General features: G+C 51.7%; 6 protein-coding genes across 6 annotated transcripts; 4 read left to right on the top strand and 2 right to left on the bottom strand.

Annotated features, from left to right (window-relative positions):
- Positions 1-40: 40 nt before the first annotated feature.
- BP01DRAFT_406125 (Pal1 family protein) lies at positions 41-1,941 on the bottom strand (the record flags this gene model as incomplete). Its single annotated transcript, XM_025578758.1, has 4 exons — positions 41-896; positions 953-1,370; positions 1,439-1,668; positions 1,878-1,941. The coding sequence occupies 4 exons, from the start codon at positions 1,939-1,941 to the stop codon at positions 97-99; spliced, it is 1,512 nt and encodes a 503-aa protein (XP_025434570.1). The 3' UTR covers positions 41-96.
- Positions 1,942-6,023: 4,082 nt separating this feature from the next.
- Positions 6,024-6,458, top strand: BP01DRAFT_263120 (mediator of RNA polymerase II transcription subunit 31; the record flags this gene model as incomplete). Its single annotated transcript, XM_025571322.1, has 1 exon — positions 6,024-6,458. A coding segment is annotated over one exon (435 nt), but the record flags the coding sequence as incomplete, so codon positions are not given.
- An 809-nt stretch (positions 6,459-7,267) lies between these two features.
- On the top strand, positions 7,268-11,372 carry BP01DRAFT_312700 (uncharacterized protein). The gene is made up of 2 exons (XM_025572487.1): positions 7,268-7,977; positions 8,063-11,372. Exons 1-2 carry the CDS (start codon positions 7,763-7,765, stop codon positions 11,211-11,213), a joined length of 3,366 nt encoding a protein of 1,121 aa, XP_025434572.1. The 5' UTR covers positions 7,268-7,762; the 3' UTR covers positions 11,214-11,372.
- An 821-nt stretch (positions 11,373-12,193) lies between these two features.
- BP01DRAFT_289761 (palmitoyl-protein thioesterase family protein) lies at positions 12,194-13,336 on the top strand (the record flags this gene model as incomplete). Its single annotated transcript, XM_025571591.1, has 2 exons — positions 12,194-12,809; positions 12,897-13,336. The coding sequence occupies 2 exons, from the start codon at positions 12,194-12,196 to the stop codon at positions 13,334-13,336; spliced, it is 1,056 nt and encodes a 351-aa protein (XP_025434573.1).
- Positions 13,337-13,502: 166 nt separating this feature from the next.
- On the bottom strand, positions 13,503-15,707 carry BP01DRAFT_363061 (uncharacterized protein; the record flags this gene model as incomplete). Its single annotated transcript, XM_025576249.1, has 4 exons — positions 13,503-14,912; positions 14,963-15,128; positions 15,426-15,562; positions 15,684-15,707. 4 exons carry the CDS (start codon positions 15,705-15,707, stop codon positions 13,503-13,505), a joined length of 1,737 nt encoding a protein of 578 aa, XP_025434574.1.
- Positions 15,708-18,803: 3,096 nt separating this feature from the next.
- BP01DRAFT_151806 (putative C2H2 finger domain protein) lies at positions 18,804-20,845 on the top strand. The gene is made up of 3 exons (XM_025570635.1): positions 18,804-19,780; positions 19,834-20,103; positions 20,156-20,845. The coding sequence occupies exons 1-3, from the start codon at positions 18,921-18,923 to the stop codon at positions 20,781-20,783; spliced, it is 1,758 nt and encodes a 585-aa protein (XP_025434575.1). The 5' UTR covers positions 18,804-18,920; the 3' UTR covers positions 20,784-20,845.
- The last annotated feature ends 1,530 nt before the right edge of the window (positions 20,846-22,375 follow it).

Raw genomic sequence — 22,375 nt, forward strand, 5'->3', positions numbered from 1 at the left:
GATGTGCTGCCAGCGCGATCTCCACCGATGACTGACTACTCCGGCCATACAGGGTACAGGATTGGACCGGATTACATATTCAATTCACTTCCTTGCTCATTCGTTGGTGATACGCCGCTCTGGCCGGGGCTTCCGCAGACTCTTCATGCGGTTGATGAAGCCACCACCACCGCCACCACCACCACTACTCTTGTTCTCATCATAGCCCCCATAGGATCGTTCATTGGTGAATCTTCGCTCCAACCCTGTGTTCTGCTTGGGGCTGCTCGACGAACGTGCCCGTCCAGGTAGAGGTTCCCGTGCCTCCTCAGAGGACGTGATCTGAGCGCCTTTCTTCTCCCACGCGTCATCGTAATCTTGGAAGAAAGGATTCTTCTCATTGGCCTTGATGTTACCAATGTGGCCCGCAGGGATAGACGGAGTGTACATAGCTTCCGGAGAGCGGCCACTGGGAGCGCGGTTGATGCCCCGCAGTCTCTGTGCCAAACTCTTCTTGCGCTGCAGACCACCACCGTTCATACCGCCGCCGGAACCTTCCGATGTAGTTCCCCGGCGCTGAAGCTCCGCTTGACTCACAGGGGCCCCGTCCAAAAACGTGCTGGTTCCCAATCCCAGAGTCTCCGACCCATGGACAGGTTCGATACGGGCCGTGGGGTCAAAGTTCGGTGGGTTATCAGTCTTGCGCGGCTCGCTTTTCGCACCGGCAGCGAAGTCGTTGAAGCCTTCTTCAGTCCTTCCGTGGAACAAATTGTGATCGATGTCAAGGTTGTTTGGCCCAGAGCCTCCCAATGCCATGTTGGCCGAATCTTTAGGGAAAGCCTGCATGGGCGCCGTGCGCACGCCCTTACGGTTACGATTGGGGTTGCAAGCATCAAACGGTCCATCGTGGTGGAACACTGCACAGTATCAGTATAAGTAACCTTGTCATCATACGACGAGCTTTCCCACTTACTTCCTGTTCCGTAAATGCTAGTCACATCCAGCTTGTCGATAATGTCGAGCTGGTAGTTGTTCTTTTTCGATGATGAGGAACGAGCTTTTCCCTCTTTGCCGTCCTTACCACGAGCCTCTCGCTCTCTCCGTCTGCGCTCCCGGCGTTTTCTTTCTTCTTCAGTATCAATGTGCTGCTTGGGGCGCTCCATGATTGACGACTCGGAATTGCGACGGGGGCGTGGTCTGTCTCGGGCACTTGGACGGAGACCGCTGCCATTTCGCGGAGGATCAGCAAAGATATCTAGTGGATCGCGTGCGCGGCGTTCCGGACGATCCCTTCGTTCACTGGATTGTCCGTTTGGTGCAGGCTTCTCCGGACGAGGAGGGGCCGGTCTGTAGCCGGCAGGTTGCGAGGCAGGGTTGATAGAAAGGTTTTCCTACCCAGCGACGCCAGCCCTGGTTAGTCTTCGCATGGGCCGCAGCAGGAGAACGAAGAGATACGTACGAAGAGATCGCGTGTATTTGAAGTCATATCCTGACTTCCGACCGGCGAGATCATGGTTCCTCCGATGGGGGCAGAATGTGGCGAATCGAGGTCGTCAAAGGGGTTGGTTGAGGTCGGTCGCTCAGGTCGACCGGCGGAAGAGAAAGAACTGGCAGAGGGAGACAGCGCCCGGTTTCTGAAGGGATTGTTGGAGCCCAAGGAATTCACATGTGCGTGTTGTACAACGGGGGCTGCGAAGGAGAGATAAAGTTAGTCTCAAAGAAATGGAAGGGCGACTGGGGGAAGCACGGTCTGAAATAGACCACATTCTTGACAAGACAGCCACATTCTGGCCCAGGGGAAGGCCCCGCCAAAGGTGAAACAGCAGAGCGATGACGAACAAGCGTGAGACAGCACGAATGCAGAGAATGAGAAACCGGAAATCAGCAAGATGACGCACCTGACGGGCCCAGCGTCACGCCGGGTGGGTAGGAATAGGTCGAGGAATACTGAGAGGCATTCATGGTTGCAAGTCCACGCAATGCGATGTCGAGAGTAGGAACAGTCAGGGAAGTTGATTGGGGAATGAAGAAAGAGACATCCAAAGATAAGGAGGTAAGTGGATGATCAGGGGAGGGTCGAGAATGCGAGGACCAACGCCAAACTAGAGTAAGCTTAGGCGCTGCTGAAACAGCGATGCCGCGGCCGACGATTTAGGAGGGAATTATTGGAGAAGGGAATTAAAGGAGCAAAGACGTCGTCTGTGTGTCCGGTCAAGTTGAGGTTAAAAAAGACCTTTGCACACCGAGGAATGTGAGAATCCTTAATCTTTTAGTATTTTTGTTTTAGAAGCAGAAATGATTTGCCTGGTTCTTGCCAGTGGCTGCTCTTTCTTCTTCTTTTTTTTTTTTTTTTTTAGTTCAGAAGAGGTGGTTGGTGGACGAAGATGTTCGGTGGTTAAATTGTGTCCAGCGTGGAATTATTTAATTCCCGGATAAGGTGGGGGGAGGAGGGGATGATGGAGGGGGGGGAGGAGGAGAGACAGAGGAGAGAGAGGGGTTGGAAGGGAATAGGAGATGACAACAGGTGCAGTGGGAAGCAGAGGAGGGATAATGAAGAAGGGAGAGAAATAGAATGAAGATGAAGAAGAAGCGTTGAAGAGAATAAGAGGAAGAAGAAGAAGAGCGAGAGATGGTGGAAAGACGAAGAGAAGGAAGCGGACGGAAGGGAAGGAATTGCTGCGGCGGCGGTGCTATTACGGAGTACAGGATGACTACCTATGCTCGCTGTCTTTGCCCCTGGGCAATCATCCAGAGTCAAGGCTAACTATAGTTTCGGTCCCGATGCGATCAACCACGGTTCATCGACTGAAAGGGAAGGGGGTGGAGGAGACCGGAAAGAAGGCAGAAAATAAAGTGGAGTGATGGCGAGAAGCTTTTGGCGTCGGTTATTGGGGGATTTTATTGACATGCAAAAAGGGGGGAGGTGTTCCGGTTAGTATGTGTCGGTACCTACGGTAGTTGTATGGGTCAGAGCAGAAGAAAGATGAGCAAGAAAGAGAAGCACGAGTGTGGCAGCAGGTGGATGGTAAAAAGAAGTACTACTCCGTAGATAGTTGTAGATTGAGACAGTGTCTAACTAAGTGTATTGTATATCAATGTATTATGGCACTATAGATGCATGAAGCTCTCTCTACCCTTTCATGTGAACTTCCTGGATGAATTCTCCTCCCACCCTTTCAGGGGCTACTACGGAGCAACTGAAGGAGAAGAACGTTCTCCTGCTCCACGGGTGAATTTAGTCAACCCCAGACCACATGAGAAGCCACCTCGGATCCTGCAGGCCAACAACTAGTGGGAGCTTCGCTCCGCTGCTACATTTGTCATTGCGTCAACTTTTGCCCTCTGGAATGTGCACTTCTTGATGCCTGTCTGCCCTCGGTCAATCCCGATCGACAGATTGATAGACAGATGACGATGTTGATCTTGCCCCTAGCTGGCTGTTGCCTACCACTTTCCTTTTCAGTGTCAATCAATTAAGAAACACGTTGAATGACTCACCTTCTAAACCCTTCCCTCTCCTCTCCTCTCATCCTTACATAAGTCCTTGGGAAGTGAGTCAAGTTAACGTTAACTAGTTAACTAGTTAGTTAAAGGTGATAGTGTGGTGGGTGGCCCTGGATCTGCCAAGTCATCCAGCCGATCTCCCCTGCACGAACTGTGCGGACCGAAACAGGATCGGGTGTGGTATATTGCACGCGTGTTCCCGTCTGCGCGAGCGCGCCTGTCCAGAAACTCCCCGGGCGTTCAGGCACAGGCACAGGCACAGGCACAGGCACAGGCACAGGTACACCCAAGCCTTGGAATGTTCCTGATCTTCTACGGAAGGAGGAACTGCAGCCACCCACACGGTGGCTTTCGTCTTGGAATTCTTATTCCTGATTTGGAAGACAGATAATTCGACCGTATTCCGCGTCTAAAGGCACGGTTTTGCAGTATGTGACGTTTCCTCGAAGGATCCATGGTAAGAATATGACATAGCACATAGCGCCAGAACCGGGGGGAGGATATCGTCATGGTTCTCACCTCACCCAGATTTCCCCCGGCTTTTCTTTTCAGCTCCACTATTCTTAGTGGCTGTTATCTTGCTGACGTGCATGCTTTGGCTTTCTTTGCTTTTTGCTGCTCTCATTATTCGGTTTTCTTCCTTTTCTTTTTTTCCACTGCCATGTTTGCTTTTTCCCATTTGTCTCCATCTGTACGCCGTACAGGGTTCACTTGGGAAGAGCGCACCGGAATGGTGGGCTCCATACTCGTACTACACGGAAGCAACGGAAGCAACGGAAGCAACGGCTACTTGATGCATTTTGTTAGAAAACCCGTTTCAGATTCGTTCCTGCTGTAGTCCCGAAGAATAAAAGTACTGTGCATCGAACCGGTCTCCGGCTTTCGAGCGATCTCTTGTCTGCGGATGCGAGTGATTGAACAGGATGGGTCGGAGATAAGCGACCGGTCGAATTCGAGGATCAAGACCAGAAACACATGGTGTTTGCTTGAAATGACTGGATCAGCTCTCAGAAAGATTGTCAAGCACAGATCCCTCGACTTTTTCTGTGGGCCAACGCCATACTGCAGTCAAACAAGGGCTTTTCAGTCGGGTTTGGGTACAGAATCAAGTCAAATGGTAACTAAAACGTGCCGTCAAAGGAGCCTGTAATACACCAAACAGGTTCACAATCGAGCTGAAAGTGTCATTGAGCCATTGCATAGTATGTTCTAGACTAATTGTCCTGGTCCCCTGGGCAGTCCGCACGCCGGGTGCAGACAGACACAATGATGTAATGAAGAATCTGGTTGCTTGCTTTTCAGGCTTCCGAAAGTAGCCAGGAATACCGTATGCTGATGTTGACACAAGCTCTTAGTACTCTCATTCCCCTTTCGTGTGCGTCAACGCCAGGAACGCGGCGATGATTGCGTCACAACATCTCATCCATTCTCCCAGTCGGGTCAACATAGAGACAAGCTTGATCAGAATGAATGATGACCCAGAATGCTCTGACAGTAACCATCAAGGCTGTTGAAGGCACCCGGATTAAAGCCTCTATCAAACCATGTTTTTCCACGAATGGTCTCAATTGCAGCCAACTCGGATATCTCAGTATCACGATTGCGGAGGTGAGGGCGATAAAGTGAAACATACTCGGAGCAGTGAGAGGCGTGTATTCTGATAGCTTTGACGACTTGAGAGGGTCTTCAACCAGTGTTCATGGACAGCTGGAAGCTTTTTAAGTCGGCCCAACTTGTTTAGTCATTGGCGGACAATAGCGTGATCTGTTTGATCTCGATCTCGAGGTAGCCACAAAGCCTGCTATCGCCAACAATATTAGCCCAATGTATTATGTGTGTCTGGGCTACGTGACAGACGACGCTTAGGCGTCAAGCTTCTGACGTTGCCGGAGGGCCTAAGACGCGCGCTCCGGCTGAGGAAATAAGTAGCTCATAATAGTTTGTGATAACTATAACTAGGCCGCGTGGGTTTGAACGCGAGCCTACACCAGCTGCTCTAAAACAATAAAGTGTCAGAATGTGATCAATGAATTTGCGGTAAACGTTCGGATCTGGGCGCAGACTTATCGCATCGAAAGTGGCTCGATCAAGCCAGATTAGGAGGCTAGGCCGGAGCTCTAGATCATCTCAAGCATCGGATAACTTCTCCAAATACCAGCTCCCCCCAATGTCAGAGATTCGAAACGACTAGTCAGAGCGACACTCCGGATTGATGAAGACGCAGTCCCCTGGAATAGATTGGACAGTGGCTGAATCTACATCAGATTGACAGCTCGCCCAGTTTTGGAGTGGGGGAAAGTGGGTCTGCCAAAGACCACGGATGCTTGGCGTTTCTTTTTACCTTCCGTGCCGCCTCTTCTCACACCACAGATACCTACACAGCTATTGATCTCCTCGTCCCTGCAGTCTTCCGTTCATTAATTTTAACCTGCGAATTCTCTTCGCTTCCCTCAAACCTGTGCAGTTTTCTCTATTCTTCTTCTCCAGCCATGGCCGAGCAACAACAACAACAACCGCCCACCGATTCAACGAACCCGCAACAGCCACCTCCCCCAACGCTCACTAACCCACGCTTCACTATCGAGCTCGAGTTCGTCTCATCCCTCGCCAACCCATACTACCTCTCCCACCTGGCGGTCAACTACCCCAATCTCATGGGGATCAGCCAACTTACCGACGAGACTGATCCAACCGACAAAACCACCGCGTGCGACCCCGACGCCGTTGCCTTCGCTGCCTACCTCGCCTACCTTTACTCCTACTGGAAGACCCCCGAATATGCGCAGTTCCTGACACATCCAGGTGCTACGCTCCGAGCTCTGCGGTTATTGCAGGAGGAGAACTTCCGGCGAGATGTCATCCGACCGGATGTTGTCGAGGCATTGGCGAGCAATGGACCGCAGGAGCCAGTGGTAGAAGGCGATCGACCGCAGGGAGAAGGGCAGCAGGAACAACAGGAGCAGCAGGACGGACAGGGGAGCTAGGGTGAAGTATGAGGGTTGGCAAGGGGGTACGGTAGTACTCCGAAAGATCATTGTGAGCAAGGGAATCATGGAACGATAGGAGGATGCTGCCTTTCCTGGTGAAATCGTATGGGACTAGTAGCCTGTTGAAACTACCCTGGGAAGCAAGAGAAGGCAGATTGCGAACCACGGGCGCTGGGATGTCATGTGTGACCGAGGCTAGGGACATCTCGGTCGCACTGCCCAGGGCGTTTCTCTGGGTCGCTCGCTCCTGAGCCTGGCTGATTTTCTGGGAGCTCTGTCTGTCAGAAGAAAATCAGCAGGTGCGAAGCTACTCCACATTTTGATATCCAGATCAAGGTCTCAGATTTGAGACGATGGAGATCTGCTCGGGAAATGCCGTACTCGGTTCTACGCGAGCCGATGTCGGTCGGGTGTCTTATTGCCAGGCCACCTGCGCGTCAGAAATTGCTCGCAAGAATAAAGGGCACGATTTGAACTATCTTGGATCTCCGTTATTGAACCAGAGGCTGGGGAACGGGTGCCTGGGAAGATGTCCATGAGTCGATGACGTTGGCGTGGGGTTGGGTTGCAGGGGAAAAGAAAAGATGCACTAATTAAATCATCGAATTAATGCGATGATATGCCCAAATTAGTACCTAGTAACTACTGCATTTATCAATCAGTCCAACCATCCATGATGTCTTTTACTCTGTAGTCTAGGACGTACCTTCTGCCTGTGAGATGGTCAACGCATGCATAATTGACATAATTTTATCAGTCACTCAGAGGCGGACGGACCTGATTTTCCCGAAGTTCTTCTCTGGTGTGGACTCAATCAACTCCGCCGCCCGCCGCCGCCGCCGCCGCGTCAACCTTGAACTTATCGCTGTCCCAAGGCTATCCGAGGGGCGGATTTTCGCTTCTGCCTCGCTTTTCCTGCCAGCCCAATCTGCCAGCTCTGGCTCTTGTTAAGCCCGCTGCTCAGTGTCGCTTTCTGTTAATTGTGTATTTCTAGCCTTCTCTCATGTCGTCGGCGTTACCCCGCTTGTGATCCTCGTCTTTCCCGATCTTCCTCACTCAACCCTTCGAAGGTCCACGTTGACCGTTACCCGATCAAGGCTCTCACTAACGCAATTTCCGCTCTTCTCCTGGATGGTCGATTCATAGACAAGCACTCCTTCGCTAGTTTAACCAGCCTTCATATTCCCCTGGTTTTATAGCTCGCCACTGCGACGGCATCTCGCGCATTCTCTGCCTCTTGTTAGACCCGCCATATACCGATATTTGGGTAGCCGTCGCTGGTTTAACCACTCATGGAGAGCGTTCGCCAGTCCTGCCGACCAAAACACCAGGTCCTGGTGTTGAAGTGCTATCCCCAATATCAAAAAGGAGTGCAGGAGGTCAAACCCAATCCTAGTGAACTGTCGTATCTGCTCTACTATGCTAGCACTCGCCGCAGCAAGCTGACTAAGGTCGGCGCTTTCCTGGAGAAACGAGCCGCTCGCGATGTCTGGCGTCGCAAAACAGGGTGAGTTCGAGCACAAGAGTGACATTGGGCTTGGAGGAGGATATGATTTCGCAATACCGGCGACGGATGGACTGACCTTCTGTAGCAATGTGCAGGTCACGCTTCAAATTCTTACTGCTCTTATCGAGAAAGTCCCCAGAGACCTCCCTATTTACGCCCGATCCGTTCTAACCATCCTCGAAACCGTCCTGCGCTCTCATGACATCACAATAGTTGAGGACTCCATCACTACTTTTGAAACCTTCTGCAGCCACCAGGACGCGGCAGCCCTGGCCGCCGAACCCGATTTTGCAACGCAATATCGCGAGGTGGTGCGCACATATGCAAGCTTTGCGGAGATTGAGGCGTCTTCTCAGGCCAACGCACTCGCTCCGAGCGTACCCATGGCCCTACGGTGGAGGAATGCGGGATTACGCGCGATCAAGGGCGTAGTTGGCTCCGAGACAGGCTTGGCTGTGGATGGCGGCGAATCGCTACGGATTACGTTACCTATCGTCCTCGAAAACCTTTGCAAAGGAGATGAAGACTTGGTGTCCTCGCTTGAACACCTGCTTCAGGAGTCGGAGAAGGCGGACACCGAGCTCGCTCACAAACGGCGCGTCAGCACCGCAACCGTGCAGACAGTCGACACAGCCAACGGCGATCCGGTGCTGGCATCGCAATCTGCAGCCGATGCAGACAGAAAGGTGGAGTTGGATGTGCGAGTCCTCGCACTCCGCTGCCTCGAGCGGATCGTCGTTAGCGGCAGCAGTCGCGGCCAGATTCGGGTCACTACACAGCTTGCGCTCGAGTTTATTCTTCGGAAGATCCCGACCGGCGACACGAGCTTCACATTGGAGACCCAGGAGAACTGGGCCACCTCGTTGATGGAATTCATTGCCAAATGGTGTCCTGTCCAAGTCCGTTTTATCATCCCAGTGACTATGATGCAGATGTTGCTAGACATGAAGCTTAACGATGAAACGCTGGACGAGCCTTTCATTGTGATCTTCATGATTGACTGGCTGCTCAAATCGCCGGTCAATATGATCGGTCTTAGCGTGATTGATATTCTGTTGGGTCTTCTTCAACACATGTCATACCTGCTATCTTCTCCGGGGGGTGAGAAAGTGGCGGAACCGTCCGCTAAAAGGAGGGAGCAGCTCTCCCTTCTTCAAAAGTGCATTGGAGACCTCACTACTCATATCTACTACGGCGACCAGGTTGTCGACATGATCAGAGCAATTTTGACTCGCGTCAAACCTTCAACATTCCATGACCAGCCGTCAAAACCGTCCCAGACGGATTCCCCCGGGGCACGCTCCCAGGCGCCTAGTGTCTCTGATAGCAACTCTGTTGCTTTCTCATCAGACTATGCCAAAATTACGGCTTCCAGGGCTATTAAAAACATTCTACTGGTGGCGAATTCCAAGAAGGCCGCGATCGCAGCCGGTGCCGAGACAAGGAACAAGGTGGGTATTCATGTTTGGGAGGGGACACAATGGTTGTTGCAAGAGTCTCAGAATGAGGTTCGTTATGCGTACGCAGACGCGTTTCTGACTTGGCTGAAACTGGAAACCAATCAGCAAGATCTGCTGGTCAACGACAACTCCAGCAAGACCCACACTCTGAGACGAGAGATGTCTGATATCGAGAAACCTGGCAAACGGACCGCTTCTATGGGCGTGAGTCAGAGAGAGAAGGCGCTGTTGGTAGCCGAACACAACTTCCTTCGGCTGCTACATTTAACCATCTATGACATCGCGCATGAGTGTTTTGCTCAAATTCCTGAGGTGCGGCTATTGCATCTTCTGCTGGCGAGTCTTGTTGACAGCCTAGGAGTGAACGCAGTTCGTTTCGGTCTTCCTATGGTTTTGAAGCTCCAAGAGGATGTGGAAACTGTTGAGTCGCTGCAGCCAGCTGCTGCAAAGGTGAACATTGGGAGCCTAGTGTATGGCTATTTGTGGGCTGTATCGGAGAAATTCAATCTGGAGTCCACCGCAGTGGGCAGGGACATACAGAACGAGATAATCAAGAGGCAAAAGCTTGGGCTCTGGGTTGATCACATTCGTCTACCTCCAGCAAGTCTGGAGAATATATTACAAAGCAATGACGGTGCCGGCAACTACGCCGGGGATGAAAGTCAACTCACACCTTTCGAAGGTGTCGAGGAGCTTGTTCGATGTATCGAGGACTCGTACAACTTCTCGCTGCAGAATGCGACCAGCAGCCCCCCTTCATCTCCAATCCGTTCCTTGACCGTACCGGCGCTAGGACAAGCACCAGGCTCGTCAAGCCCATTGCCGAATCAGCTTCTTCCTTCTATAGTCCGCGAGCAGATCTTGTCTGCTTGGACTCGCGAATCGTGCCTGGCCGCTGCAGAGCGAGAGAAGGCCGAAAGTATGTCCATCAATGGATCGAGAGCCGGCACCTTGGCGATCCGCAACCATTTTAATGCGAACCCGACGGAGGGCAGCTCTCATTCTACCACATCCCCTAAATCCGCCCAACAAGCTGCAGCTGGTCTGCACAATTCTCGCCGGATGAGCGTGCCGGAGTCAGCTCGAGTCCGGGTTCCCAGCTCTAGCCGGGATTCTCCTGTCCATGTCAATGAATTGAGACGCGTGCTATCTATCAACGATCAAGAGAAGCTCCGGCGCCTCAGCCCACTTCGAGGTCGACTTGATGCTTCGAACCGCAGCGTTGTCTCATCAAGCAGCGAAAGCATGGTGAGCGGCTACTCTTTGTCGGAATTCGACGGAGACGGCATCTCAGTGCGTCATCAATCCCGAGACGGCTTGGACGGCAACAACATGGTGACTCCCAAGGCTTCAACCTCTTCCTTCTCGGGATCTCAGATGTATTACATGGCTCACGAGGATATCCCTCCTGTTCCTCCGATCCCTCCTTCTCTGTCCGCTACCGGAAACCTCGCGAGCGAGTCGCAACGCTCGTTGGCTTCTGATCGACCTTCAACTGCTCCGGGCCTCCGTGGACAGGCACTTGTGAACGGGAAGGCTGCCGCGTCCGCCGCGCCTCACCAGAGCAGGTCCCTCAGCAAGCACAAGAGTCGATCGAGCACGGGTCTTGCAGCGCAAGCTGCTGATGCTTCAGACTCTGATGCGCGACGCGAGGTGACCAAACTTCTCGAAGGCTTTCTTTCGCCGGCTCATGCTGAACGGCCGGGGGGCGCAAGGTCCCGTGGAGGCTTGGGTCGACGGGGGATCAGTGGAGGAATCGGACGTCCACCATACTAGTATGACGTCGAACCAGTCTTTTGTGTCAATCCTTCCCATTATGTTTGTTTTCTTGTGCGGGGCTTGAATATACCAACCTACCTGTTACTCTCATTGTCCAATCTCTTATGTTGCATTTGATGTATAGAGGTATACTAACTAGTACGATAATTGATCCGTGTGTATTGGATATAGCTTTGATATATATGTCTGCAGGTTATCACGTGGTGCTGATGCCATGCCGAACACATAAGTTGAAATCATACGATTTATCCTTTTCTGCTTCGCTTCATTAGTGCCTTAGCCGTTGCCTTTGCTGTTTGCTTGAAACTCGGGGCCTGCGATGCCTCCGCGTGGGCGAGATCATGCCCCTGGGGTCTGCGAGGCCTTGTCTGGTTGTAGATAATTGCACAGGACTATCAGAGCCTACAAAACCTTACAAGGTCTTTCATACAGCTCTAGGTAACCTCATATAGCTACCAGGGCAAATAAGACCTTCCGCGCAGCCACGCGTGATTCTACATAGTCACCAGTATCAGTAAAGATCTGTAAGGTCTTTCAGTCAGACGCAGATACTTTTATAAAATAATAAAGTGAGGATACCATCATATGATACCTTATCTAATAGGACTAGAGGGGGCGGGGATGGAAGAGCCCTCTAGCTATAGATTCAGGCTGTATATCTAAATTGACATGCAGAACCTCGACATAGACTGTGTGCTTCGCTTACCCTGGCCTCTGGCTGATTCTGAGTTTTCTGAAAGCCAGATAATGAAACTCCACTTCCCCAGATTTCCCAGGAACGGAACTAAACTAGTGCGGATTCCCCTAGTGACCGCCTTACGTCAGTGATCTCTGTCGCAACCAACGTGGACTTCTCCCAGTGCACTCAGCATACACCCTCCCCATCCTCACCATCTCACCTCCTCTAACACCTCACTTCTCCACAACAAACCCCTTCTCTCTCTCCCGCGAGAGAGAAGAATTCTTAAATTGCAACAATGCACCTCCCCATCCCCCTCACCGTCGCCCTCGCAACCCTCCTTCCAGCCACAACCCTCGCCTCTCCGACCCCTCACTCCAACAGCAACCACAACTACAACACCACCACCAAAGCAAAAGAAACTGTCCCACTTCCCCTAATCATCTGGCACGGCCTCGGCGACACCTTCACAAACCCCACCCTCACCGCCCTCACCGACATGGTGACCACCATCCACGAAGGCACCTACACCCACCTGATCCACCTCGGCGACGACGCCGCCACCGACCGCCGCAACACCTTCCTGGGCAACCTCACCACGCAAGTCGCTGACGTGTGCGCGCAGCTCGCCGCCGACCCCATTCTGCGCACTGCCCCCGCCGTGAACGCGCTCGGCTTCTCCCAGGGCGGCCAGTTCCTGCGCGCCTACGTCGAGCGCTGCAACGCCCCGCCCGTCCGCACGCTCATCACCTTTGGCTCGCAGCATAATGGCATCACGAAGTTTCAGGACTGCAAGTGGGGGGACTGGGTGTGTCGTGGGGCGGAGGCGTTGTTGCATGCGGGGAGGTGGAGTGCGGTCGTGCAGGGGGGTTTCGTGCCGGGACAGTATTTTCGGCCTTCGGAGGGGGGAGGAGGTAGTGGTGGTTTGGAGTTGTTGGAGGGAGGGGTGGTAATCGACCGGGTTGGGGAAGGGGGTGATGGTGATGGTGATGGGCAACAAGTGCAAACGGAGGAATCGGAGATGGAGCTTTATCTCCAGCATAGCAATTTCCTGGCGGATGTGAACAATGAGCGCGTGGTCAAAAATGCGACTTACAAGGAGAATTTGAGTCGGCTGGAGAAGTTTGTGATGTTTTTGTTTGAAGAGGATGGGGTGGTCCATCCCAAGGAGTCGGCGTGGTTTGGGGAGGTGGACGCGGACGGGGAGGTGGTTGGAGTCAGGGAGAGGGATATCTACAAGGAGGATTGGATTGGGTTGCGCGAATTGGATGAGAAGGGGGCTTTGGTGTTTCGGTCGGTGCCGGGGAGGCATATGGATATTGGGGAGGAAGTGTTGGAGAGTGTTGTGAGGGAGTTTCTGGGGCCGGTCGAGGTGGATTTGAGTGAAGATGTTGATACACATGGGCAGAAATTGGGATTGGTTGTGCAGGGTGGATACTAGATTTGCGTGCGCTGAGGACGGTGTTGTTTTTGAGTATATAATTTGTGACGGTTACGTATGAGCGGTTGGATTAGATGCTAAATTCAGTTTATAAAATCTATATCTGAATGCTGACCCGGGCAGCTCAAATGATATATGACAGACATAGCTGTTATTCTCCCTTATTTCAAAGGATAGAACCGGTTGTATGGATTGGTTGTCTGTGTCGAGATGGTGCGGTCGCTCTCCATGGTAGGGTTGACTGTGTACTGTCTACAACAAAATGGGGGTCTGATCTGACATTAGTGAAGTTGAGATGGGTGGAGCTTCTAGTGACCTCCGGTGCCAGATAGCTTTTTGACATGACGGCATTAGGCGAACGATAAGCGATTCCTTCAGCCAAATTTACTGAGCCGCATATTGGAGCTTGCCCAGGTCTGTGCTGAACCACTTGATCCAGCGTCACAGTCTGTCCAAATAGCGTCAATGGTGTGTCGTGTCTACCTCTTGCAGAGGTAGTAGGTTTTGTTTGTGGTGTGAAGACGGTCGAACTTGTTCGATGTGTCCCATGCCCAGGTCGTTGTGGCTCTGGAAGCCAGGCAGATTCGTCCAGGTTCGGAACAACCGCTGACGCACGCCCAAAACTGCAGCTCTCCGGCCCGAGTGACAGCAGTGAGTAGGCTCTGGTGCTGGATCCATTTTCGGTCTCGTCCTGAGGCGTACTAGGTCTGTGAGTCAAGGGTAATGCCAGTCTCCCCTTTCTTTCAGCTTCAATCTGGTCATCAATAGTGAATCGTCGCGGAACAAGTAATTCCTGGCCAAGGCTCGTAGACCTACTGGAGAAATCTGGCGTACTCTTCAGCTGGAAATCTTGCTTCCGTCTTCTGTTTGATATAATACTGCCTGCTCTCCGAGAATCTAGACCACTTGAGTATTGTTGCATATCGTCCGGTTGTAACAGGTCCCGCTTCACTCTACTGGATATGACGCTTGCTGCCTGGGAGAACGAGTCAAAATGCGGAGTTGATAATTGAAGCGACATGGACGGCTTGCTATTCTCGAGCAGAAGCGAGCTGTCCTGAAAGACATCACTGTCATCGAAACTCCGATGTGAATCCACAAATCTGTGATGATTCGTGGACACTGACCGGTCGCGGTCCAGAAGCATAGACTGACTGGACGCATTGGTTGGCTGATCGTGCACCGAGCTCGTGCCTCTCTTCACCACCCGCTTGCCGTTGATCTTCAGGTTGATCTGAGAGAAGTCCACCGCCTCGATGGGAGAGCCCTCGCGTTTTCTCTGCCGTGTCACACGGGTTGAGCATGAACCAGAGGTGCCCAGTCTCAGTCGATCACCCTCTGTTATCTTCCTCCGCTTCCCAAACCTTGCCAGCGATTCTGGAGTGGGGAATGCGATCTGGATTGGTCGTGCTGCGGCAACGGCGGCCCAATCGGGCTTTTTCAGGAGCTCGCGCCGGATGCGGTCCAGACGCTGGCGGGGTTGCGAGTCTGCCTTATTGATGGAGGATCTGTGGTGGCTCTCAATGGCGGGGGCTGGAGAGACTTCCCTGCTGCGCTTGTGCAATCTGCTCATCAGCTGCCGTGCACCAACTCGTGCGAATAAGTCGGAAGAATATATCATTTTACCTGTACCGGCGACCGCCCAGCAAGGACCGCCGGTCGGTCCAGAAGCGCAGATTCCCCCGCCACGCCAGTCTTACTCGTCTGCTTCTTCAACCTTTGCTTTCTGCTCCTCGCGTGGATGGCGGAGTGACGTCGGAGACGACCTCCTGTCCAGTTCATTGTTGATGTACTTTGTGTGGGTCAGCTAGCGGGTTTGGTGTTGACAGTGATGTCAAAAGTCGGGGTCTCGATGTTGCTTTGCTGGTGGCCGAGCCACCACCGTCATGTGATGCCTGAACAGGCCGGTGGTGCAGGGCAGCCGGCAGTGTAGCGGTTTAACTCGATACTTAGTCACGATGCGCTGCAAGGCAAGGCCGACACACTGCAGTGTTAGGTATTGCTCATGCTCCATGCAAGAGATCGCTACGTCTTCTCTCGATGCTGTGCTTGAGCTGATTTCAAGGCGAGATCGAGCCACTGAACATACGCTGTGTCTACGCCATCGAGCATCTCAACATGTTGCACCACAGAAGGTACAGATCCACAGGGCTTGTCCAGGCTGGAGTCTGATAGGGGTGAGCCGTATCCTACTCCAGAGTCATTTCTGAACAACACAACTTGAATCTGTCGCAGTGCTGTAGTAAGGGGAGTCCGTATCTCCAGCTGCTAAAATGTACCGTTACCTCAAGAGGAATGGCCAGCGTAGTTGCAACAAGATCCAATCGGCTCGGCCCGGGGAACGAACCATAGACGCTGGAAGCCACTCCATCATGACTGACTAAGAATCTTCCCCCCCTGGTGCAGTGCAAACCTTCCAAATTCACGTGATACTCGCTTGCTTCAAAAAGCAGTTTTTCCCACACGCCAGAAATCTTTTCCCTCACAAACGTCAGACAACCCTCGCGTTGTTTCAGCAGCCAGCTGCCAACAGACAGCCAGACTGTGCATGTCGCGCGCTGTCTGCATTCGACATGACAAGATGATGGACCTCCTGTCTTTATGTTGACAGGTCCACGCAACTGTCAGTCCGATAGCTGAAACAGGCTTCGTGTCTGTTTCCTTTTTTTCTGTCGCCTAAATCGGCAGTCCATGCTTTCAAGCTGAAGGTAAGCAGACTATCCGTGTCTTTCTCTCCTCTCCCCCGCTTCTTTCGCATGGATGTTCGCTGGAGGGCTTTCGCGCCCTTGATGATGAACAACCTACCAATAAGCATAGTTCACCTGAGGTCTCGGACCGCTGAACGAAAACCGTATACCATCTTTCAATTTTATCTGATACACATCCATGCCTGCTTGATTGCATTGTCTTTACGCGCCATTTCATTTGCTGGCCATTGCTGACATTGCCTGTTTCAGACACAGATCCTCGCTCGCCGTAAATAGGAGATTATCTTTTTTTGGAATTCGTAATCAGCAGACTTCAGAAACAGGTTCTTTTCTTTAATATCTCATCTCACTAAGCAAAGCAATAATTAAAATATGAATATCATTTCACTAGGTCCCGTCTAGTTCCCACTTGCCCGAAACTATCTGTAATTAGATGATGACATTGCTGCCCAACCTCCCGGCGCTTCTGGAGATTCTGGTGCCAGATGCGACGATTGCTGCCTCCTATTCTCCTCGAAACCAGATCCTCGAGATCCATGCAGGTCCCTTTTCATGCTGATGAAACGTAACACCTCATCGTCGGAGCTGTAGGTACTTTTGGGATAGAGGGGGGAATTGGAGGGGGTGACGGAGGTGAATGAGGGGGCTAGGAGTTGTCCGTGAGTCCGAGAGTCTGTTGACGGGAGGTGTTTGCTTGCATGCAATGCAGGAGGAGAGTTCAGAACCCTGTTCCCCGAGAGTAGGAGGGTCTTGACGTGTTGGTATCTCAACCAGCCGATCCAAGGCCGAGAGTTGGTAACTTTCACGAGGCCAGACGAGGGGCTGAATGCGCAGGCTCCTGATGGCTCCTGATTGCTTCTGATTGCTCCTGACTGATGGTCAGGGGCGCTGCGTTAGTTTGTAGTTCTGCACGCGACGGTCATGGCCTGCCAGTGGCTACCATTGCCTACCACTGCCTACCATTGCATCATGCTCACTGACGGGGTTCGACTGCCAATCATGGCGGTTGTGCCGCCTCACCGCTCCTTGGAAGGAGTTGCCCGGGTGGTGCCGGTGCCAAATGATACATCCACTATCCCTTCAACTGCATCCACTTTCTCATCCATCTGCATCCACTCTCACCCACTCCTATCCTTTCTTATCCTCTCGCAGTCCACTTTCATCCACTGCTATTCTCCCGTCCGGCCACGTCAAGCCGCTTCTCCACTGATTCATTGGCAGATAGTGAACGGACAACACCACCTGGCGCTGCACCATAATCACCGCCAATGTCTTGCAGGTCAAATCATCGTCCGTTACCCTCCCACTCTGGGAAAAATGAGGCAGTCCGCTTGCTGCATGAGCATGCAAAGCCCGGCACACGCTTGGACGGCAATTTCTCCTTTCCACGCCCCCTCTCACACACAGTCCACCCCGCCCTGTCTCCTGAGCGAAAAAAAAGATGCGAGTCCGTCACTTCTTAAAAGGCCATCGATACCCCTCCAGATGGCATCCTTCTCGACCTTTCCTATTTATCTCACACCAGACTCGAAGAAGAAACCCAACAGATTCCCACTCTAGATACCCAAACATCCGCGATACCCAATTCTTCCTTCGATTCTTACTACTCAAGATACCCCCCACTCTTCATCTTCTCGTGCTTGATTTGTCACAGTCAAATCAGCTAGCTTGCTCTCTTCTACACCCTACTCGATCTCAGGTCTCTTTCTCTTGTCAGACAAGTTCCAGTCCGTGGACCTTGGGGAAAAAAAAGCAGAACTACTTCCTTGGCCTTAATACCAACCTGATCTCCATCTTTCTGGAACCCAGTCCGTATTCTGGATAGGACCTGCTTGCTTTGTTTGCTTTCTTTGCTCCTCCCAGGCTTGTGTCTGAGCACGACGAATAACAGGTAGATCCCTCGTTCTTTGTTCTTGATTCTTGTTTCTCTCTCCCTATGCGCTTGTTGCATTCGACCCATTCTGGATTCTCGTCTCGACTCTTTTGGCTCCGTCGTATCGCGCCGCTGGATTCCCTGGAGTCTTAAACCCATCTGGCCAACTTCGTCACAAGACGAGCTTCATCCACTACCGTGGCATGAATGAACACGTCGCACAGCGGCCGCTGTGTGACTGGACACTCTGAGTGTTGTTTAATGTTGCACACTCTTCTCGACTCTCCTGGATCACTTTTCTGCTCCCGTCTGGAACTCTTGGATCTCCTCACACTAGCCTGTGTGCAAGTTGGATGCTGCCCTTGGATTTTACCCGTCTTGGATTTTTGATGCTTCATGAACCCGTACCAGAATTTGGATTCCGCTCATCTGGATTAATTTACCGCAACCTGGATTCGCAATGTATATCAATGGCCCTGGACTGACGCTCTGACCTGGATTGACAATAAGATGACAATAAGACAACAATTATTGGACCGTGTACCACCTTCAGCTTGAATTTTCAATTCGCCCCATGCTATTTGTTGCTACTCTTGTAGTAATCAGCCAAGTGGATTTGTCGGACCTCTGCACCGTTTGGCCTTTTCGCTCGCCCTCTTTCTTCAATCGTTTCGCGCAGGCCCAATGACTTTGGATATTCTGACCCAGTCGACCCATCTCCCCTTGACCTTCCGCCCGATCTCCAAGATCGAACTTTCGATCGCACCATGGACCCACTTATTACCTGGATTTACATCTCCATCTCTCCGCAACTGGTTGGTAGATCCCAAACTGATACTTGCGAACTTCATCTAACATGATAATAGGCCCTGGTCTACGATGGATTCCCCAGCACACTTGAGCTTTTGCCTTTTTGTTTTTCCTTTGCGAGCTAAGTTGATGTACTAACTTGCAGTCGCTTTCTAGTGCTTGCCCCAACCTTCCAGCTAGTCTGGAACAAACAATGACCCCTCAGATCAAGACCGACCCAGAAAATATGTCTTTGTCCCAGTCATCTCTGCACCACTTGGACCACGTCTCCCAGTCAAGGCAATCACAAATGATCCCAGGAATCCCCACCATGGCCTCTAGAGGAATCCAGGATGATGAACTTTCGAGCCAGGACAATTTCTCTTTGTGTTCAAGTACCCACTACAGCCATGGGACCTCCAGTGACTTCAAGGGTTGGGCTCTGAGTGACGTGGATGCACTTGACAACGGTGCCATGTCCAAGCCAGATTCACCCGAAGTTCAGATGTTGTCTTACTCTTTCTCTCAGCAGCTTCTGCCAACTACTGTTGGTCCTAGTGATGTAATGTATCATCACGCCGGATCCGATTTCTCCAGCATGCAGGACATGTCCGAACAGAATGACATGGACTTTTCCCACGCACAAGAATTCAACCACTACTCCTCGCTGGTTGACTTGTCTGCTTTTGATAATGATGTTTGTGGACCAAATGGTGCCCAGTCCTGCTCTACCGACGATGCTCTTTCCGTCGGGCAAAGTTCCCACGCAGATGACAGCCACCTGGCTGCCAACGACGCATGGAACTCCATTGTTGCAGACTCCCGGAATTACCAAGGATCGCCCATGGACCAGTATACCACTATGTTCCAGCCTGTACCCGTCTCCCCTCCTCTCACTGAAGCAAGTAATGACGTTGCTGTTACCTCTTGCCACACTGGATACCCCACTTTCATGACCCACGAAGATGCTATGCTCAAGGATATCACTGCCACACCCGTTGGAAGCCACGGACTTAACTTGGGAGACCCTCTGTTCCCACTCACCCCGCCTCTGAGTGAACAGGACCCCAACCGGTTAGTACCTTTTGAGCAAAATATCTTTTCACCGGTATACTGACAAACAGCAGAACCATCAGAGCCACCAAGAATGCTCGTAGACCGGCTCTTCAGACCTCGCCGTCACAGACCCAGGTGAAACAGGACCCAGACTTCTTTCCCCCTCTGCCCGTCAAGGATACTCTTCGACAGAAAGCCAAGGAAAGCTCCGAGCTGCGCAACCCCAGGGACCACCCTTACTACTCTCTGCCTACCTTCAGTGATGGCAAGTACTACTGCCCGTACGCCAAGTCCGACAAGCCTTGCAACCACCCTCCCACTACCCAGAAGTGCGCTTACCAGTGAGTATCACGATCATCGCTCTACGGAAGCAACAACGCTGACCTGAAGTAGCAAATACCTTGACTCCCACTTGAAGCCCTACCGCTGCAAGGTGCCCGCCTGCATGGATGCTCAGCTGCAGTTCTCTTCTAATGCTTGCCTTTTCCGCCACGAGCGCGAGGCTCACGGATTCCACGGCCATGGTGATAACCCTCACCTCTGTCTTTTTGACGGATGCGACCGTTCTGTTCCGGGCTATGGATTCCCTCGCCGCTGGAATCTCTTTGACCACATGAGACGGGTTCACGACTACCAGACATCTGAGAGGCACAGCTCCCCGGACGCCTCTCCCACGACCGGACCCAGCAAGAAGAAGGAGACTGGACGTAAGCGTCGGGTGACCGGCGTCACTGCTGCCCCAACGATGAAGCGTACCCGGTCCACCCAGTCCCAGACCAACCCATTGAAGGCTGCGCAGCAAACGTCTGCTCACCACAACCAGCGCCTCCAGAATGCGGAGAGGAACTACTACAACTGCCGCTCCCGCTTGCTTGAGGAAATCAGCAACATCGCTCCGCAGGACTCGGCCATGCATGAGAAGGTCAACGCTAGCCTCCAGGAACTCATTACCTTGGGGCTGAACTTCCGCAGCATCGAAGCTAGCCAGGCTGCTGCCCAGTTCAACGGCCTCACCGCATGAATGATTTCATGCAATCTTTGACCAGCGACCTGTCGCGCGGACAATGCTTCGCAGGGAGGACCGTCACTTGCAACGGACGTACCGGACCAGAGGAATTTCGGTTTTCGATTGCTCTTTCCAGCATCACCGCTCCAGGCGGTGACGAATACTGGAAGGCCATCTTGATCTGCTTGCAGATCTGTTACTTCTCTTTATGCATACTTCTATTGTGCCTTCTTCATGTAAAACAAGTCTTTGTTTTACCCTTTTTTTTTTCTTTTTCTGTCGGTGTACTTCACGGTGCTGGGTGGTTTCTTTTGCACATCTGCATTTCTTCATTTCGGGCTTTCTTTTCTTGTCAAGGAAGAACAGGACAACGGACAAGGATTGGGCAAAGCAAAACGGGAGGCAACAGGAAGTGGACTTGGACATTAGGGATTTTTTTTCTTTTCAACCAGTGTACATGGGATGGATGGGACCCGTGATTTATACCTAGAGGGCGGGCTATGGGCATATCTCTTATTTCTTGCATATTGTTTTTTCGCATTTCATGTACAGGTGTCAGGACGGCATGAACAGGACGCCTTGATCATGTATCAGCATTTTTGTGGGGGATATTTTGTGATTTCTTCTTGACGATTGATGACTTTGATACCTTGGGAACCACCTTTTGCTTCTTGTTGATTATTTGTGGTTGAGATTTAGGGCTGAAGAGCAAAAGTACAATCCGATTGAGTATTCTATGACTTTCTTGGTCGTATGGCTGCTTTGACTTCAATTACTGGATGATATCCTCGCCAGGGATGACCTTTACCTTTTTTTCCCCCCAAATGAGGTAAAACTATCTCCAGGGTAGAAGCTACTAGGTAAGAAAAAGACCCTCGTCTAAACTTCCGTAGCTCCCGACCGGCCTCTCCATCCTTCTGTAAAATACGGTAGGTTGGCGATAGTTCTGTGTTAGTGCATTTCCCTATCCCGAGAAGAAGCACCCTTTAATTTGTGGTTCTTGGCATATGAGGGGCAATTCGCCCAGTACGAGACCTCCTCGGGCCTTCAGGGTCTATTGCTGAGACTCCCTGGTTCAGGGTCTGACTGTCTTTCCATCTGTCATTGATTGCCATTGGTGCCGTACAGACTGTAGCTACTAGTATTGTAGTTGACTCCTGGACAATTACTCCCGGTCTGTGTCTAAGCTGTCCCGTAATGACCTAAACTACTGAGAATAGTTATGGACAAGGCATGATCTCACGGTTGACGAGTATATCTCATTTGCACAGAAAAATGGTTTGTGTTAGAGCGGAGTTGCCGCTAGACGCGAGCAAATTCCATCGAAGAATGGTGCTAGTATTACTGATGTCGAATGGGTAGATCGAATAGGGGGCAACGCCGCAAAAGTCTCGTCTTGCCCTCATCAATCCTTTTCACGACTGAGAGGATATTGGAGCGGAGACCCCCTATGTTGCATCGTATGGTTTGAATTTGATGTAAATTTTGGGTTCATCTTGCTGATTTGGTTTTGACAGGGTAAGTTAGGGGGAATAATAGGAGGTTCATCAGTTGTTTACACTTTTCCAAACCGAGAATTTGCCCCTCAATTAGAGACGGGTTAGTTA

Source organism: Aspergillus saccharolyticus, assembly GCF_003184585.1.
Source record: "Aspergillus saccharolyticus JOP 1030-1 unplaced genomic scaffold BP01scaffold_4, whole genome shotgun sequence".
Taxonomy (NCBI): domain Eukaryota; kingdom Fungi; phylum Ascomycota; class Eurotiomycetes; order Eurotiales; family Aspergillaceae; genus Aspergillus; species Aspergillus saccharolyticus.

What these genes read in the sequence shown, in the direction of transcription:
- BP01DRAFT_151806 (XM_025570635.1), top strand. Translation starts at nt 18,921, where the DNA reads ATGACCCCTCAGATCAAGACCGACCCAGAAAATATGTCTTTGTCCCAG. An exon ending in AGTGAACAGGACCCCAACCG is followed by an intron (nt 19,781 to 19,833) that starts GTTAGTACCTTT and finishes GACAAACAGCAG; the next exon opens with AACCATCAGAGCCACCAAGA. An exon ending in ACCCAGAAGTGCGCTTACCA is followed by an intron (nt 20,104 to 20,155) that starts GTGAGTATCACG and finishes GACCTGAAGTAG; the next exon opens with CAAATACCTTGACTCCCACT.
- BP01DRAFT_312700 (XM_025572487.1), top strand. Translation starts at nt 7,763, where the DNA reads ATGGAGAGCGTTCGCCAGTCCTGCCGACCAAAACACCAGGTCCTGGTG. An exon ending in GTCTGGCGTCGCAAAACAGG is followed by an intron (nt 7,978 to 8,062) that starts GTGAGTTCGAGC and finishes GACCTTCTGTAG; the next exon opens with CAATGTGCAGGTCACGCTTC.